This window comes from Arvicanthis niloticus, chromosome 13 (genome assembly GCF_011762505.2).
Source record: "Arvicanthis niloticus isolate mArvNil1 chromosome 13, mArvNil1.pat.X, whole genome shotgun sequence".
Taxonomy (NCBI): Eukaryota; Metazoa; Chordata; class Mammalia; order Rodentia; family Muridae; genus Arvicanthis; species Arvicanthis niloticus.
Window position 1 is genome coordinate 26,301,569 of NC_047670.1, and position 21,203 is coordinate 26,322,771.

General features: G+C 31.2%; 1 protein-coding gene across 1 annotated transcript in view; it reads right to left on the reverse strand.

The window, feature by feature from the left end:
* Csmd3 (CUB and Sushi multiple domains 3) overlaps window positions 1–21,203 on the reverse strand; it is a 942,208-nt gene that overhangs the window by 670,595 nt on the left and 250,410 nt on the right. Inside the window, 1 exon segment of the mRNA XM_076912208.1 lies at window positions 17,394–17,506. Within this exon segment, the coding sequence (XP_076768323.1) occupies window positions 17,394–17,506 (113 nt within the window).

Here is a 21,203-nt window from a genome sequence, read left to right on the forward strand (position 1 = left end):
AGAGGTAAATAATGAGATCTGCAGTATGGCTTGAATCATATAAGAAAATTCACTCATATGTCATAAAGCTGTTTTAGATTTTATGTGGAACATGTAAAAGTTGGAACACTATTATCCACTATACTCTATCACACTAAAAATGTAAATGACACATTCATTTACATTCTTTTCAGTTACTTAGAGAGGTAGGGATTAAAAAAAAAGATGAATATGTTCAAGTATTCTTGGAGAGTCTGATTCGTGGTCAATGAAGGTAACTTAGAGAACAGTACATGTTTTATGGCTTGAAACACAAGTGAGAAATGTAGGAGGAGCTAAGGTGGGAGGAGTAAAGGAGAAGAAGAGGAAAGAAGAAGAGGAGATAAGGAAGAGATGGAGAACGAGAGAGGGGAGATGAAGACTGATGTTCGCTTGTCTGTAGCAGTCAAAGGTAGTTGGTATATCTAGGTTGAGTATTGGGTTACACCTCTGATTGTAAGGGTACCTTGTTATTGATCATTACTAAATACATAAGCCTTTGGATAATCTAAGCATTAGAGTATCATCTGTACTGAGCCTCTGTGGTTGGCGGGGTGGTCCGGGCACTGCCCAGCCTTGCATAAACAGCATGGAAGATTGGCAGAGCCATCTCCCACGCTGGCGTCTTGTGGGTGGCAAGGCTGGTGTCTCTAGCTGGCTGTTTCTAGCTGCGGTGCACACGTGGAGCTAAGCAGAGACACTGCAGCTTAGATAATCAGCTTGACTGGCGACACCATTTTTATAAATAATTACCACAACAGAGAAAGACATGGCCAGGTAAATTAAAAATAATTCCCAGATGAAAAAAAATAGTATCAGATAGAATCAATTGATGCCTTACCATATATATGCACATATGCATACATATAAACATATATGGGAATATATATGCATTTATGCATATTTATAAAAAGACCCAAATTGGTATATATTTGGATTTATACATACATATATACATGCATATATGTTTATATAGCATGTAAATAGCAACAACTAATGAAAAAACAGAGGCCAAAAATTTGAAAGATAGCTAGGATAGAGAAGAAGAAAGAAGGAAAATTATGCAATTATACTACAGAAAAATAAAATTAAAAGAGCAATAGTGTTCCCAAATTGTTATGAATATTGGTATGACAGATACGGCAATAGCAGAGATAAGTTTGGTAATACATGAAATATATTATCTGGTTATACTAAATAATACGTTGTGTGGGTGAACTTTTATCTTAAACGTGCTGAATGTCCATCCATGTTGTGTTTTGACATGGCCTTGGCTTTTATTTTAAAAATATCACCTTGGTATTATGTGGATGATGTCTCATAATGAAGCAACAGCTGCAGGGGACAGACCTGACATTCAAGGGCAGTGACTATCAAAGGGCAGGGATAGTACATCTCTGAAAACAAAATAAGAATGCTGAGGCTGGAGAAACCATTCTGTGGTTAAGTGTGCATATTGTTCTTTCAGAGACCATGTTTTCAGCCCCAAGTAATCATATTATATGGCTTGTAACCAGTAACTCTAGCTCTAAGAGATCCAATTAACTTTTATCTCCATCTGTGCCTGCAAGCATGTGATATATACAAAGTCATGGAAGCACATGTAGATGCATATACGTTAAAATGAATTATTAAGGCCTTTAATATAGGGATACTATGTTGATTCACATTGTTAAGTAATAATTGCAAAATGAATAAAACAAACATTATTTTATCATATTTCTTTTAAATATCAATAGATATGAGATTCATCTACACATACTTGTCAAATGACATTGGAATTTAAACAACCAACACATAAAACATCATATTTCTATCAGACAAGACAATTCCAGCAATACATACTTGTTCAGTTACCACAATATATGGGCAATTAAGAGTATAACTAAACATTAGTAGGGAAGATCTAGTGGATCCGAAAACACAGACTGTTGTCATTATAGTGAACAGTTTTACTGGGGACACCTTACACTTTGGCTGCAGAACCTAGAGAAATCAACCACAAACTTATCAGGAAACTTCTTCCCTGCTAAAGGTATTTTCCAGTACCAGAAGTTGCTATGGAGGTTGTTGTGGGGAACTATTTTTCATAGCTTTCAGGAACCCTTTGAAAAATGATGAATATTTCATTTAAACTTTCATTAGAAAATTGAAAATGACTGGAGTTTAAGTATTTAAATTATGAATAATTAAGTTCCCTTAAATAAGTAACTAAAATGATTATAACCGTGTTGTTGAGTTTTAATTCATTGAAGAGGTTTCTGAATTCATGAGGACTAAAACATACATAATCAAATGAGTAGGAGAGAGCCCTTGTCTTTAATCTCAGCACCCTTCACATTTCTCCTACTGGGATTCTAGTGCAGTACCTTTCGCAGTGAAATGTAATCAAGTTGCATGGTGTATTTTTGCATCACGAGGTATAGTGGTATACCTGACTTGCCAACTGTATTCTCATCTATGATGTGGGAAGTTAGTACTCTTTCTCTGAAGGATAGTGCTACTTAGATTTCATGTTCACCAAGTTTAGAACGTACTTCATGAAATCTGTGACAAGAAAATGCTTTTGCTTAACTTCTTTTAAATTATCCTATCAATGTCTGTATAATACAGTATGTATGGACACTATAATTTAACTACATTGTGACAATTAAGAAAATGTTTGTTTTTGTAATAGTAATCTAGTTTCTTACTAATTTTAGAAATTAAATAAGTAACTTATACATATAAAATTAGTGTATATTTTAGTGTTGCAATATTCACATAAAAGTTAAATGTTTTAAATTATATTGTAGCAAACTATTTAGAATAAACAATGATTCATAATTTATCTCGTTTTTTGTTTGTTTGTTTTTATGTTTTTTGAGACAGGGTTTCTGTGTGTAGCCCTGGCTGTCCTAGAACTCACTCTGTAGACCAGGATGGCCTTGAACTCAGAAATCCAACTGCCTCTACCTCCCAAGTGCTGGGATTAAAGGCGTGCGCCACCACTTTCTTGTCATAATTTATCTCGTAGTATCTACCTCATGAAGAATTTCCTATCTAAATGACTTATTTGGTCTTTATTTTATTCCCTCTTATACTAGATAGTGTTGATTTTGTTAGGTCTTGTTTGTTTGTTTCTATTATACTAAATGACTTTTATAAAATGTTAGATTTTTATAGTAGTGAAAGAGTTAATGCTCTTCATATTGAAAGCATAGTTTTACATGTCAGTGTCACTAACTGAGACAGAAACTTATAAATAGGAATAGACATTAATCTTGTGTGGGTAGAAGAAGTGAGTAATTAGAAGTAATTGGATACATGCATGAAAACAACAAAGGAGAAATCTTGTAGAAATATGTTTCATTTTTCAGTAAGCATTTTTCTGTTTTACTTCTCTTACAATGAAAGAATGATCTTTTTGATGCTCAAAACAAATAAGTAAAAATATCATATGGAGGGGTGTTACAGATAATGTACTCTGATACCTGTTGGATTTCTGTCCTTTTATCACTTCATTCCCTTTCATAGAATCAATATTGCTTCCTATGTATATTTTTATAAATCACCACAATGATAAATTTTCCAGTATCAAGATCAAAGAATCAAAAACAGTTTCCAAACATAAGCTTTTCCACCATGAACTTGTCAATGCACCCAAAGCAACATCAAATGCTACTATTTTGCTAAAGGAATGAGCGATAAACTGACTCCATATCGTGTTCTGAAATAATTATAGATTAGTGTCTTGTTCAGCTAGCATTAGAAAACTTCCTGTTGCAGTAGATGAGATCACATACAAAGACCCACAACTTAGCATTATGCCAAGAATGAGAGACCTTAGAACACATAAATGAGATGTCTCCAACAAATCACTATCCATGGGACTTGAAGAATGAAGATTTTAAGAGCTAGTAGAGATGGAAGACACCAAAGAACCAAGGTCTTCTAGGTACAAAAGGAACGGCACACATAAGAACTCAATGAGACTACAGCAGTAATGCATGGGCCTGCATAAGTCTGGGCCTAATGGGGTCCCAGTGCTGAAAGGGGAATTGAACACAAGCCCCCAAACCTAACCCAAAAGCTATACCCAATTAATAACATCTTACAAAGGAAGAACTAGTTTTCTCCAACAGACTCTCACTGGGAACATAAACCACACTTATGGACAGACATCACAACCAAGCAGTTGATGTCAGGCACAAAACCAACTCAGTGTATTCCTAGAAGTTTTTTTTTTATCTTATTTTGACTCATAATTCTTTGTCTGGGGCTTGTTGCAAAATGTTACAAATTATATATGTGTGTGTATTTGTGTGTGTGTGTGTGTGTGTGTGTGTATACTTGCTCACATATCTATTACTCTTCTTAGCTAAAAATTTTGACAGTACTATGTCCATTTCCACAACTTATCTTTGCTCACTTACTTTACATTAAGAAAATTTTCTAGATTTCTCTAAAAAGGTAGAGCAAATTCCAAAGCCCTTGACAATGATTATCCTACAGTTTCAGAACTAGCCACATAAAGCTGTACCAAAGAGTAGAGAGGAAAAGACTGAAGCCAAATAAACTCTGCATAAATAACTCAAACAATGGGAGTAATGAGATATGAATACTTACTTTTATATTTTAAATTTTAGAAACATTTTCAATAGTTTTCTGAGAACATAGAAGCTGAAGGAGGACAGAAAAGAGGGCTTTTAGGAAGCAGTTGTAATTATTAGATGAAAGTCAGTCATGTGGATAGAAATGAGGGATTATTGTAGAGATAGGAGGCCAACCCTATCACAGAGAAGTTGAAGGTATAACTGAAAAACTCTGCTAATATGAGATGAGATACATAGTATGTTTTCATAATTATTTTGAAGGTTTTCCATGCATTTAAATTTAATAATTGCCACTCAACACAATGCAATGCAAGAATTCTACTTTCTTGTTCTTTTGTAGTGAGTTTTTCATGTATTATTTAGTAAATTCTTAAAGATCAAATTTTACATTTTTTTTTACCTGCTTAAAACACTTTTGTCAATCTGACAGAGGGACTCTCCTCAGTTTTTCCAGTTTACACTCACTTAGATATTATATCTTTTCACATCTTGAGTAAGTTCTCCAGACTTATTAAGTTTCTTCTCAGAAGTCTTGCAGCTGTCCTATCCTGTTTTCTTCTCCAGATGGAGACCCAGTTCCATTCTTCTTATGCATTCTTTTTTTATTGGATATTTTATTTATTTACATTTTAGATGCCATTCCTTTTCCATATTTCCCCTCCCTAGAATCCCCATCTTATCCTCTCCTCCTTTTTGCTTTTATACCATTTTAATTATATGCAATTATTATGGTCTGTTCTAGGTTGAGGAACTAGAAATACAATAGATGCAAATAGTCAAAGAACAAGCAAGACAATAAACAAAGTTCTATCATCACTCCCTTGATCACTGTTTCTAAGGGCTTATCAGGATGACCAAAATATCTGAGCCTACTTCCCTTTCCAAGCCCAAAGTCATTGTCATATCTGAAGCCTACTTCCTTGTTCTAGCCTAAGATTTAGATTCCTGCCTGGAATTACTTCTTTGTTCCAGCCTAATGTCAGATTCTTGCCTGAAGCCCACTTCCTTGTCCTTGGCCAATGTCATATTCCTGCCAAACAGCCCATTTCCTTGTCCTTGGCTCATGTCAGATTCTTGCCTAGCAGCCCCAAAAGCTCTCCACCTCTTCCCCTTTTTTATTTCATAAACAAGACAGTCTGATAATGCATATTCCATGAAGACATTCTTATCAGACAGCTTCTTGTTTTAATGTGTTTGTGATTATTTAGAGTTTTTATATTTATCTTTAAAGTATGCCACAACATAAATATTAGTTATACATGTTTCCAGTTGATCATTCTTTCAATTATATTTCAAACTTCCATGTTAATATCATTTAGTTTCAAGGTTTATCTGGTGAGACATAATATCGGAAGAATGTGTGTGTGTGTGTGTGTGTGTGTGTGTGTGTGTGTGTGTGTGCGTGTGTGCGTGTGTGTGTGTGTTTGTGTTTGTGTGTAATTGGATCATGATACAACTATTCACATGACTGTGTTAAAAAATCATAGTACAAGTATTCATATTTGGTCATTCTTACAGTGATGGTAAACGTAGACAGAAAGTGCTGTGAATTTATTTTGCTAGAGAATAAAATTCCATTATTCACTTACATGTCATAGTTGACATCTTTCTGTTTACAAATTACAAATTTGTGGAAAATTTTTAACTAAATCATAATTCAGGTAACATTTAAAAGTTTTGAATTTTAATCATTTGGTATTAATTAAAGAGCTGAAATTATATTAGTTTGTTTATCTTTTATTATTTCTTTATATTTCATTAAAGATTGAACATTTTAGTATCTTAGAAAATTCAGGAATTTATAATATTTCAACAAACATAGTTGATATTAATATTTTTAATGAAAAATTATTAGTAACTTTACTTTTGATAACTTTTAAACTCTAAAATAGATGTTTTTCATTAAATCTATATACAGAAAAAAAATTAACCAAAGAATTAAGCGTGAACAAAGAAATAATTTCAGGCAGGAATCTAAATCTTAGGCTAGAATAAAGAAGTAGGCTTCAGACATGAAAATGACTTTGGGCTAGGACAGGGAAGTAGGCTCAGATATTTTGATCACCCTAATAACCCTTTAGAAACAGTGATCACGGGATGATCAGGGAACTCTGTTTATTGCCTTGCTTTTTCTTTGGCTATTTGTGCTTATTGTCTTGCTTGTTCCTTGACTATTTGCATCTACTTGTATTGCTAGTTCCTCAACCTAGAACTAATATTAATAATTGCATGTAATTAGAATGGAATAAAAGCAAAAAGGAGGAGTGGGGCTGGTATTCTGGTTGGGAGAATGGAGAAAGGGGATGACATCTGAAACATAAATAAATAAAATATCCAATAAAAAATGATACATTAAAAAAAAAGTACACATAGAGGGACCCATGGCTTCAGCTGCATATGTAGCAGACGATGGCCTTGTGAGTAGAAGCACTTGGTCCTGTGAAAACTGGGTGCCACAGTGTAGGGGAATGATAGGAAGGGGAGGTAGAAATGGGTGGGTCAGTGGAAGAGCACCCTCATAGAAGCAGGGGAGGAAGGATGGGATGGGAGTTTCGGAATGAAAACTTGGAGAGAGGATAACATTTTAAATGTACATAAATAAAATGTCCAATAAAAAAGAAAAAAAGTTAAAATATCACAGTAGTAATATCTTATTAGTTTGCTAGAAATTGAAATATATGCTGAAAATAATAATATAAAGAGAGGAGAAGCTAGGTGATGAAAGAGAGAAAGAGGGGGGAGACAGGGAGGCAGATGTTCATGTATCTCCACCAGTCAAAGATAGTTGATATATCTAGGTTGGGTAGCGGGTTACACCTCTGATTGAGCAATACCAAACTTATAAAGCCTATGATTAACATTTTTTAAAAAAATGTATAAATGCAAAAAGGAAAAGGGGGCATTGGATAGGGATTTTTCTAAGGGCGGGGAATGGGGAAAGGGGATGGCATCTGACGTGTAAATAAAATATCTAATAAAAAAATGAAAAAAAGACAGACTTGTTTGGAGTATATTTTTCTCTCATATTTATATCTTGACTCCTCTCACTTCCTCCTCTTCCCTTCCTCTCTCCTTCAGATTAACTCTTCCTTTGTTTCCTTTCAGAAAGAGAAAACAAAAACAAGAGTAGCCCTCTCAGGGTTATCAACCAGAAATGGCCTAATAATAAAAAATAAGACACAACTGGACATGGTAACCCAGGAAGAGGAAAAGGGTCCCAAGTTCCAGCAAGAGTCAGAGACAATCCCCTCTCATTGCTGAGAGTTCAATAAGAAGATCAAGCTATACAACCTTAACACATATGCAGAGGACCTAGGTCAGACCCATATAGAGTTCATGTTTGTCATCATATTTTCTTTGATCCCCTGTGAACCATGAATTGTGGGCCATGTTCTCATACAGTAAGGAAAAGATTTTACAAGAATGAGAAAAATAATGAATTTAGGAATACAAATATTTATTGAGATATTTGTAAGGAAGAATGTAGAGAATATGACATATTTAGAAAAGTGAAAAATTCTGGCTTTTATATGGAGCCAATCTTTTCCTATACTTTTAGTTCAGCCTTGCTCATGTCTTCGAATTACAATACACAGCAAAGTGTGTATTTCTACAATATATAAATCCAATTTTAGAACTCATATACTTTATGCAAGTATATCTAAGTGGATCTTTTTAACTTCTATCAGGGTATTGTCTCTACTATCTATCTATCTATCTATCTATCTATCTATCTATCTATCTATCTATCTATTGTTTTCCAAACTAATAGATTATATTCAGCTTTAGACAAATATAGAAATAGTTTTGCTGTAAAAGTTGATTAGTTTTTTAGATAACTTTGATTTAAAAGGCCCTTCAATACAGGATTTATGGCAAAGTTGTTCCTTTTTCTTTGAAGAAAAATTTGAGCACTTTGCAAATGTGTTATTCTCAAGTACCAGGAATACTACAGGTAATAATTCTCTTTTAAAATATTAAAAATGCTGTTTGTTTCAAGTTAAAATTGATTGTGACCTACAGCCCCACTTACCATTTAATTACATGAAAATGCCTCATGGAGAACTTTTAAGTAAGGTGGATGACAAAGAAAGAGAAATGTGTCATTAAAATACATTATAAAGTAAGAAGAATTTTGACAAGAAGATAAGGATAAGGAAGGGGTATTTGTGCACAAAGCTATATAGAAAGTATTAAATTGCAAATCAAAGGTATGGACTAGGCAGAAGTCCATTGTGGAGTGTATAAGAAGCTTAAATTGTGGTGATCTTTATGTCACAATAGAATTTTTATATAAAAGAAACTCGTCATCCTTTGCTTTTCATGCAGTCAGTGCTTACAGGATCATCATTCCATTTCAAAGCATTTAACACTAAACTGAGGAAGAATATTTGCTGTGGGGTAATTCAGTGTTTTAAATCCCTTTAATCCAATAAAAATGTTGAAAACAAGATTAAATTTGGCTAATGCTTCTTATGAATTAAAGGAGATCAGAGTCTTAATATTTAATAAAGCAATTAAATTATTTCTGGTTGACACATTTAATGAATATTTAAGATTTAAAAAAATCTATAGTTGGTATACAAGTTTCATGATTTCTCACAGAACAGGTGGCTTTTGAAAAAAATGAAAAAAAGAAACTGCACAAAATGAGCTTCCTGCTAAAAAGCATCAGAATATGTCATCTGATACAGTGTTAATATAGTAGAGGTGTTGGGAAATCAGCATTCCCAGTTCTGTGCACTCATACATCAACTATATTTGGTCCCCTTATAAAGAGAGCAAGAATCATAGCTAAATAACTAATAGTCAGTAGTAAACTCAAGTTGTACTCCAAGTTTTAAAAATATAGCATTTTAATATAGTAAAGAAATGAGCAACTCTCAAAGGAAAAATAACATTCAATTAAAAATGTGCTAATAAATACAAAAAGTCAATAGCTTTCAAAATATTTTAGAAAACCTACAATGAAAAATATAAAGTTTATATCTCATACTGCTTATTTAATTGTTATTTATATACTTGCTAAATGAAATTAAGTTTCTGGTTTCTGCTTTTTTGATTTTATTTCCAAATGGCTATTTTCAGGCTATGTAAATTTTATTAATGTATGTTAGATTGTTCCATTGTTAGTGTTTTTCTTAGTTGTTTGCTGAGATCTGTAAGGCAGTGAATAGTTAATTAGAAGCTAAGGAAGGTAAGGAATACTGAAACATTTCACAGGAGTGGTCACTGATGATATATCAGGCTAAAGTTATGCTGTCTGACAGTGAACTTAGTGACAATGGGCAGAATGGGCTGTAAGTCACAGGACTGATAATATTTAAATGGCAAGGAGCTGTCTTTGTGCAGTCTGTGCCAATGTGAATATTTAAGACTTAGTGCTCTTTCCACAATATTTGCATGAAGAAAATACAAGCCCAAGAATCCCCCATTGCCTCTGTATCTTTAGCTTTCTGAATTTGTGCTAATACGAATTTCATGCCTTCCCCATCATAAGTTTTTGTTTCTATTAACCTACTATTTGAATTATTACCCTACTAAATCTGAATTAGAAAAATGCTTATTGAATTTTTGTTATATTGATAAGATATAAAAATAAGTGTCCTTTTGCAAGTCTGACCAGTGCATGACCAGAATTTGTGAAGGTTAACCTGGGTCATGAACATTCGAAATCATGATTAATTGCTTGTCTGGATGAAAGGAAGATATATTCCATTGTAACAAGAGTGATTTTCTGTTAGATAAATAATATGTTAAATTTTAGCATTTTCAAAAACATGACATAATTATGACTTCATTATTCCTCTAATAAAATACTTATACTGCTTTCACTCCAAAAGGTTTTTAGGTTTGTAGAAATCTGAACAAATGCAACAATTAAAAAGTTTATAATAAATGTTTTACATGTGTGCATATATATTCATATTTATTGATATCTCACAGAGTTGATTTAAATGTTGCTTGCTAATTATTTGACAAGAATTACAGTTTTAGGATTATGCCACTCTATAGTCCCATAAGTTCACTTTAAAAAAGTATTCAGCTGAAATATTCTTTAAAAAATGATAACATACAATGGAATATTGAAGCCTCTATTAAGTGCTGTGAGTGTCTTAGTCTGAATTTCAAACACTGAGTCTCTTACAAATGAAGTGTTTGAAAGAGACTTTTAAGTAAGTTATAGTCACACATGACACTGCTGAGGCTGCTGTTAGCAACAATAATAACAGCTAACAGTTTCCCTGACTCTTATTCTTTAAATGATCTAGGTCATTTAAAGTGTTTTAGACATGTTATCAAATTTCTGAACCTTTCACTTTAATCTCCACCACATCTACATATTAACATTGGTAAGAAGCAGAAAGCTGCAAGCATTAAGACCTATGCCTCTGTCACTGCACAGGGTGGCAAAGCACTTGGTGCTTTTTAACAAGTCTGCTGTTTTTTTCAAATAGCATCTCAATGAATGTGTCATTCTCTAGATGTATACAATGTGAGGCACAGAGATTTACAGGACACATGCAAGCTTTTAATCAGACCCCACTTTCCACCTTATCATGTATGCATGGAAAGATCACATTAAGTAAGTTGTCCTAACATTTTTGTGTTCTGTTGGGCAAAATAGAGATGTGGGGATTACATAAAATGAGGCATATGCAGGTAATCTACAAATTGTAAGTTGTATTATTTATGCTCACATAACATTTGATCAGTTAGTAACTAACTACAATAGGAATATTGGGAATGCAGACACCCCCCTCCTCAAAAGACAGTTTTGTTTCCTCTCTTTCAAGCACACCATATTCCTCCAAATACCTTCTGAAAACTAAATTTTTATAAAGTCAAGATATAATGAAAAGAAGGATGGGATACATCAATTTTATATGGGTCCCTTTGTTTTACACAGAGATTTAAACTGTAAGTATCGATTAAAAGCATTGGCAAACTTATGATTATCACATGATCACAGCAAAGCACCCCTTCATCCTATAGTAAGAAGTCTGAGCTCCATACTTCTACAAAAACTTTATGGATGGCATGGGTTAATGAAGGATGGCACAAGCACCCATGTCAGTACCTTATACACTAATTGCTGCTCGACATACATTTTTTTCTGAAATCAATAACTCATAGAAAAAATGTCAACATTTAGAAAACACTCATAAAGTAGTTTAGAGGACAGTAATATATGTTTATCTAGTTGGCATTTTATATCTCACTGATATTTAAGTCTCAAGTTGTAAAATGGTAAAAGCGAACTAACAGGTTATAAGGACTTGATATAGGGCATCATAGTAAATACCAAATATCCATCGGTAGTATGGCTTAAAAGAACTTTAGCTAATGTTGATAGTAGCACATGCAAAGGAAATCATGGAGTGTAATATAGACAACTGACTATGCTAAGAAAAAAATAGCTCATGAGTTCCATGTATACATCAACAATAGATACCCACATGCTACTCCTTTACTAGTAAGTAACAACTCTCATAAAACCAGTTTGTTCATGAAAACAAAGGTTTTATATCAGTAACTTGATTATATTTCACAACTATTAAGAATCACAGGGTATCCTCACATCTACATGTATTCTGGAAAAGAAAGAATGTTCTAATCTAATCTTGATGACTGAGTACTCACTTTAAGAAGTGACTACATATACATACATATATATGTATATATGTGTGTATGTATGTATATGTGTGTGTGTGTGACTTTTAACTTAAAATTCAGTAACACATGCTGTGTTTCTAGTTTCACCAGAATTAAATGTGTGACATAAATAGAACAATTTCACTAAATCATTTATTATACTTTTGCAATTGATTAACAATTACTACTCATCAAATTAGTGTAAATTTGAAAATATTTTCTATCTAACAATTGGCTGTCAGTAGAGTATATCTGTGTCATAGTGCTTGGTATTTTTAGAGTAGTCGAATTTGAAATCATGTTTTACACTGTTTTAGAGCCTCACAAATTCTATAAAATTATAAAGAAAGTTAATATAATTTTACTTTATTTTGAATTTTTAATATCAAAAAGACATATTTGGTTATAAAATATAATGCAAAGAATGTTAGTTATGTTGTCATATTTTATGAAAGTATCTATAATCTTTCCTACTTAGTAATAAATCAGTCATATTTATTTCAATATTGATATTTCTTTTAACCAATTCTTGATATTAAAAATCAATGAAAATTTATACAAATACTTCATGAAACATTTAAAAGTACTGAGGTTTTTTTTTATTATTTTGAGTTTATTTCATTATCTTTCTTTTCTTTTCCTGTTGTGATTTGCATTTTCAAAGTCATAACCTAAGTGATCTTTTTACTAGGATCCCACTAAGACTACCAGAAGTATTTTGGTTCTTTTGTGTAGTGTTTATGACTATATGTAATATATTAATCCATAATCAGAGTGAGTATATAGTAAAACATCTAGACCAATAATTCTCAACATATGGATCATGACCCTTTGAGAGTCATATATCTTCTGAATATCAGACATGATTTATAATAGTAACAGAATTACAATTTCAAAATAGCAATGAAATAAATTTATGGTTGAGGTCATAAGAACATGAGGAACTCTGTTAAAGGGTTACAACATTAGGAAAGTTGAGAATCAATTATCTAGACTATACTATTAGTGTAACCCCTAATTTATTTCATAGCATATAACCATCATTTGCTTTATCTACTTTATTAATTTATTTAACTAAATAACTGGTCCAGATTAATTTAATGATATTAAATTTCTAATCTTCATAGTTCTTCTTCCCTGGTGTTTATATTATGGGTATGTAAAACTCATAATGTACAGGTCATTGTGGGCCTTATTTATTCTAGGCAAGCCTACTTCTAACTGGGCTGTGTCTGCAAGCCCACATGATTTCAATTTTATAAAAAATTTCTTTAATTATAATATAATTATATCATTTCACACTTTCCTTTTCTCTAGCCATTTAATATACCCTTCTTATTTCCCATTCATATCCATAGCCTTCTTAAAAAGTTAATTGTTGCCCTCTACATGTATGCATATATGTATGTATTATATACAAATATATATTTTATACAACATATTTATACATAAGCTTCATTTTAGTATTAAAATGGTGATCTAGCTAATTTTTTCTAGAAAGGACTATATTTTATTACAATTGAGAGAAATGGTTTGCTAAATTTGACTCTAATGAGAATGATTTTTTTATTTTGAAATAATTCTGACTGGAAATTTGAAATAAGATAATAATCAGTCATCATATTTTACCTTTCAAATCTATAATTTATTAACAGAAATTTAAGGATTGGAGGTCTATGGCCACGTTGCAAAATCAATTCTCAGAATTATAATTCATGAAAAGCTGGAGTTTTATTGATAGCATGATAATTTATTTAAAATATATTAATTCAAATTTTTTTCAATACTTATAAAATACTCACAATGGATTTTTCAAGATAAATACATAAATTTTATATGACTTCCAGTTTTTAAGGCATTATATTTTATATTAACATGACTATTAACATTTATTTACATCCCAGAATAATTATTATAAGGAAACATTTAGTGTTACTTTAAGCAACATTATAATTATTCATAAAAATCATTTTGGATAAAAAAGCATGTAGTTATCTGTAGATTTATGTTTAAAATTCCAATTATAAGAATAAATTTCATAAACAAGAAAAGAAACTAATAAAAGAAAAATATATTTTCATTCATGATATTTGTCCTATAATAAAATTACAATAGAAAAATTTTCAGGTAAAAGTAACTATTCAACATCGTAAAGAAATTAAAGGAGAAAAAATAATGATATCAAAATCAAAAGGAGAGATTGCTAAGCCAATTATAAACACTAAACACAAACAAAATTTAATTTTTGTTCTTTCAGAACTTAGTAAAAGAATGATAGTAGCTTGTGCTATATGCTAAGTTAAGGTAATTTCTCTATATATGATTGAATTTTTGTAAGAGTCAAAATTATTATTTACAACTTTTCTGTAACATACATACAGAGGAAATATAATAAAAACTATTAGATTATAAAATAAGTATATAATCTTTGAGATGGATATATACTTATAAAGAACTACAAAGCACATTTCAATATATTTATCTTAAAGTTATCTCCTGGATCATAACAAGCATATCAGACACTGACTGTCCGAACAAATACTTTCTGAGGAGTCATAATTATTCAGAGTCATTAGATTACAGGATGTGTTTTGCTATAGAAATAGGGGATCTCTTAGGTCTTGGTTTTTATTTATAATGAATGTGTGTGAATATCATAATGGGCATACTAGAAATAGATGCCTTTTTCAAATTAAATACATAGTTAATTGCATCAGTAAAGCAGAAATTAAAATGATAGTAATAAAAACTAAAAATATACTGTCACCTTCATGGAAATGAGCTTGGTTTACTTCTATACTTTTAAGTTCAGAATATATAAATAACCTTAAAAATATTTTTGGGAAGAATCTGCTTCCCAGTGTCACTTACTAAATATCACATTTCAAAAGTGGTTCCAAGAAAAAAAAATATTTTTTTCTGAAAAACCATGGGCACATTTGTTGTAACTGAGTAATGGAAACGATCTCACTTTTCATTTTTAACTCTAGCTCCAGAAATTAAATATTCAATTCAATCACAATATTTACAGCTCTTTCTCTTCTGGCTGGGATGTGTGCTTCTTCACTCATCCTAATTGAGAGATGATCCCATTCCTTGAAAACTTTTTCCTTGGATGTAAAATTTATGTTCTTACTCTAAGAAATCTCAAAATCTATATATTTGCATAGAAGTAGTGTGTTTCACTATTGTGGTTTGTTTCATTCCTGTAGTACCCAGGCTAAAGGAAATCAGACAATAGGGATTAAATCACCTATCTACACAAAAAAGAATCACTATAACAAAATAGTGAATGAATAAGAATATAAAGTATACAAAGAATTGGCAATTTAAACTTTATTTTCTACAAACTGTCTTCTTTCAGTTTTTATCAGTTTATGCACCATATTCAGTGGAATGCAATATTGAAGAAATTAAGTCTTGAAAATTCTCTTGAAGGTAATGTAAGATTGAGTGGAAGAACAGTGAGAATAACCAAAGATCCACATCTACTGACAGTTGGGCCATTACCTCATAAAACAAAAGATAAAACCTCACATTTTAATATGTTTTTTATAAAATTATATTATACTATAATAAAATACCATTTAATATTGACATACACTTGATTTTCCGCACATTTTCAAATAAAAAAAAAATGTCAGCTTTTTACTTTTATTGGTAAAAAAGAAGACATCTAATTGAAAGACTACCTGAATCTCACATAAGAAAAACATCAGCCACAAAAGTTAAGTGATTAAGCTTTGAATTTCTGCCATCCAACAAGTCTCAATTCACTATACAGAAGAATCACAACCCTAAAGTCATGTAGCTGAAAAAATGTAAATTTAGAGAGGTGAACCAGAAAGCTCAATGGTACATAGTAAAAAAGTACTTCTTGTTCTGAAATGGTTGATGAAGAAACCAGATAAAATCTACTTAGAATTTAAAATGAAACATTGGTCTAAATTGATAATGTTTAAATGACCATGAGTAGACCTCTATATTAATAGAAGCTATGAAATTTAAAAATAATTTGGTGTGTATATTTATCTTTAACCTATAGTACTTTTGAGGGTTAATATTTTCTGTTATGGGAAATAATTAATAAATTAGATAGTTTACTCAATTTTTATTTCTTTATTCTACAAAGACATATTTGAAGAAATTCTTTGGGGAATATTCTATAAATTATTTAAGGTATTTCATTAGGAATCTTTGTTATATAATCAAGATACACATCATACTAATCTGTATACTAATTAAAGAGAAACTTCATTGATCCAATATTTGTAAAAGTCTCTTGCCTGTAAAATATTAATTAATTGCTGAAATGTATACTTCAAAAGACAACATATGTTCTGATACTATTTCAGTTAATTAATAGAAGCTATGATGAGTCACCATATTAAATTTACAAAATGCTTAAGATCAAAGTATACCAGAGGAAATATTTAAAAGACCAAAAGCAAACAAAAAGAGTAAATGGAATATGTAACCATGGCAATGTTCACTAATGCCTGAGCAGTGGCTGATACACTGCTACAACTAGTGAGAGTGAAGTGACTTACTATTTATTGAGTCTGACATTGTATCCACTGGGCTCTCTCAATATTATTGAGTATTGTAGAAGCTACATTGTTATTAGTGTTTTATCTTCCTCCTAAATTTGCCCCAATGAGTTTTCCAAGGTAACCCTTCAAATATTATAGCCTACTCATTTAAAATTATGCCTGTTAATAAAATTGGTAAATAGTAATTCTATTAAGGTTAATTATATATTCAATAACAGACAAACTATGTATGAAAATGGAATTAAGGTGATAAAGAACCAATTCAATACTACAGGTTTTCTGCATGATTTTGTAGCATGATTTCTGCTAAAATCCAAATATCTTCTGCAAAATACATTCTAGAAATCATAACATTTTTTAACTTTAATCGTTGTGCTATATATAAGAATTTATTATCTTTAATGTGTAATTTAGTTATGATCGCATATTTTCTTAGAAACAATGACATTTGTTTCTGATGTAAATCACCCTTTATGAATGCTAAAGACTTTTTTTTAGACTACACAATGTCGTTGTGCATACCAAAATCATTTCACACATCAAAGAAAGCAAAGGCTATCATTAAACATACCTTGGTAGGGAGCACTAAATCCACGGTAGCGGTGATTGCTGTCTGTAACAAAATGAAGTCTGAGCCAGTTTTTGTTGCTGATAATTGGTGGTGGAATATTCATTCCAGATAACCTGATTTAAGAAAGACAACAAAATAAAAAATTAAAAAGCTTTTGGGCAGTAATTATTCTTACTGACTTGGGATGAAAAGGTAGCTACCAACATACAATATACAAACCAATAGCATTATACTCCTAACATTTTGGAAATGTGAAATGTGTACATATTATGAAAGCTAGTCATAATATAGTAGCATGATTTTAACCATTCTATTATGATCAAATTGCATGTATTGTTAAAACCTATTCTAATAATCACAGCTCTTTAATAATCATTACTTGTTTAAACATGATTATTGCACTGAAAATAGATTTATAACCTTGATAGTAATCATGATATTAAACATTTAATTGGTGCTAATACTGATGGTATTTTTGTGTACATGATGGTGTAATAAATTTTCAACATAGAAATTCTTCAAAGAATTTGAGACTCATAAATTTCAGTGTAAGGCTGTATAGTTACCTTTACTCTCCTGTTAGTCTCTTACTTTCAATATTTCACAGATGGTAGTACCTTTAGCTATATGTTATCACTATTTAATACAATTTAATAATGTTCTATATTTTCATGATTACCTGGGGTATATTCTATAACACCATATCAGGTTATAGACACTGAAGAATGGGAGGTAAAAGCAGATTTATTTGAGTGTAGAACAAGTGGGCTGTGACACCGGAGAGGCCTAAGAACTGTTGGAGTTAAATAAGCTCAAACCTGAGCGTCTGGTGCCTGTAAAGAAAACACAGGCTGTAGAGTAGATTCTTCATTCCAGACTTGTTCTTGCCTTCTCTGGACTGACATGCCTCCAGTGCCAAGGCACCACCAGCAGAGAGGCAGATTGCAATACCGTATTTATAAATTATATTTAACATCAATGTAATTGTTGGCAAAGACAGCACCTTCTCTGTCAAAATTTTATAGTGAAATATTGCAACTATGCTCTAGGAAAATATCAATCATGATGAAACTATTAAGTAACATGATTTTTTAATCACCAACAACCTCCAAAAATGTTGTCTTTTTCTTATTTTATTGAATTAAGATATGTCTCCTAAATATAGTTCTTCCATTTTATTAACCAAAGTAACCAGTTATCCTAAGTAGATTATTATGTTGTAAAGTAAAATGTATCATTAAAGCTTCTTGTAAGCAGTCTTCAGTAGGTGTTTCCTAGTCTAAACTCTATATTTTTTATGCCACAGAAGGAAATATTGATCTAATGACTTGGGTTTGTGTTCAGGATATAAGGGACCATGATTCTCTCAGTGTCACTGGTGATGTTGATGGACCAGTGGTAGACAAGAGAACAACATTACCCTGGGATATAACCTTTAGTGAAGAGTACGCTTCATGGTGCCTCAAAGTCCTACTTCTGACATTCATGCCACTCACTTATGAGAATCCACTTCCTTTATAGACTGTTAGAGTTATTCAAGACCTTTTGTGAATGACTATATATCTTTAGCAGCTCTATTATGCTATAACACGGTAACATTCATCTTGAAGTAATTAATCTTAGTGAATATACACCTCTTCACTAGAAGAGATTTACTTTGCTATATCATGGTGGCTATTAGTATTCAGAATGTTGAGTTTCATGTATTTCTCATTTCTATTATTTATCTAGAATATTCTCTAATATTTCCTTAGTTATCCATAATATTTTTGTTTTACAAAGGTAGCTCTCATTATTGATATATTTGGCTAAACATTTTCATGATTGAATTTATTAAATAAAGATACACAATATTTGCATAAGTAATTTAAACTAATTTCAAATATTTATTTCATTATTGTCACAAACAGGTTTTGGTTACTATTCTTGATTTGTTTGCTTCAAATAACAATGCAGTAAATTAATAATAAATATGCATTTACATCATTCATGTTTTCAAGATAGTAGCATGCCAGATTTTATGTCAGATTTTGATTTACAGGCTGCACTGTTTAATTTCCTGATTTTGTGAACATAAAAAAGCATGGGGTGGATTATTTAGACAGCCTGCCTACATTTCTAAATGCAATGAAACTGTAGCATATTATTAACTTTACTTTCAACATACTCAAGAATAAAAAGTTTGAAAGAAGGCTTTTGCAAAATTCATTAAATGAAAAGTAACTTCTTAATAATATTTAAAATAAAATAGAATGGATCAAGAGATAAAAAGATAAAACTTTCCATAATTTTCAAAGAAATTTAAGGAATTTTCTGCAACATAGATAGTAAATGCAAGTACAATCCATTGTACAACTATAAAAACTGAAATGACGTTCTAGAGTATAAAATTGTAGAGTTAAATAAGGGAAGAAACATTAGACACAACAAATTGTGAAGCTTTAGATGGCTGCAATTAAAAGAACACAAAGCAATTCTGAGACTATTATTCCATTTCAAGATAAAAAAGAACAGTAAATAAATAAAAACTATGTTTCTCCTGAATATATGTGTATGCCCTTCATGCATGCCAGATGCCTGTAGAAGTTAGAAGACATCTTTGGATCCCTTGAAGTTGGACTTTTGGATGGCTGTGAATCATTATTTAAATGCTGGGAAGTTAATCCTAGTAAACTAGAACAGGTAGTATTCTTAAACATACAGCCATATCTCCATCCCATAAAACAGTATAATACAGGTACAAAACCCATGTGTAGATAAGTGGAAAAATAGGAGACTCACATGTGAGTATGTATAGCTATGAACATATAATATTTGAAAATAACTCCAAACAAACAAACTGAATAATCAACGATACACATGAAATTATCTTCAACACATAAGTCAGAGAAAACTGTTTGGTTACATGTAATAGAATAAAATTAGACCCATACATATAAGTATAGACAAAACAACAGCAAATGGATCAAAGTCTACAATGTGAAACACAAAATGTTGAAAGCACTAGAAGAAAATACATGCAATATTCTATAAGATAGAGGTATTGAAAATGGCTTGCTGAATAAATTTTTGATTTTCTATGAATTAAGGTAAAGAGCTGACAGGTGAGACCTCATTACCTTAAAAAGCTTATAATAACTAAAAAAAAAAAAAATCAAGAAAGAAGCCCACAGAATGGGAGAGGATATTTGTCAGCTATGCATTTTACAAATGATTAATATTCAAAAGCTATAAAGAACTTTTAAAATCATAATTTAAATGGCTTATGAATCTGAAGAGAGTCCTAATCATATGCTAAACATAGAAGTCTTAATAATGATAGCCATGAGAAAAATACCCGAAAAGGTCTGGTAATTTTTAGAGTTTATATTATTGTGATAAAACATAATGACTCAAAGTAACTTTTAAAGATACGGGTTAATTTCAGCTTTTATTTTCTACACACAGTCCATCATTAGGTTAGGGACAGAACTCAAAGCAGAACCATGATGAGAGCATGTGAAAAACAATCAATTGAGGAATACTATTTACTGTCTTGTTCCCCATAACTAGTTCAACTTGTTTTCTTATACAACAACCCAGAATCATCATCTCCCCGGGGGATGGCATCACCTAAGGTGAACTAGGTCTGCCCACATCAATCATTAATCAAGATAATACCCTAAATACTTTCATATATGCTGATATAATAAAAGCATTTTCCAGTTGTTTCCATATATATAATATATTTATATATATAAATATATATTTATATATATAAATATATATTTATATATAAATATTATTTATAAATATAATATAAATATAATA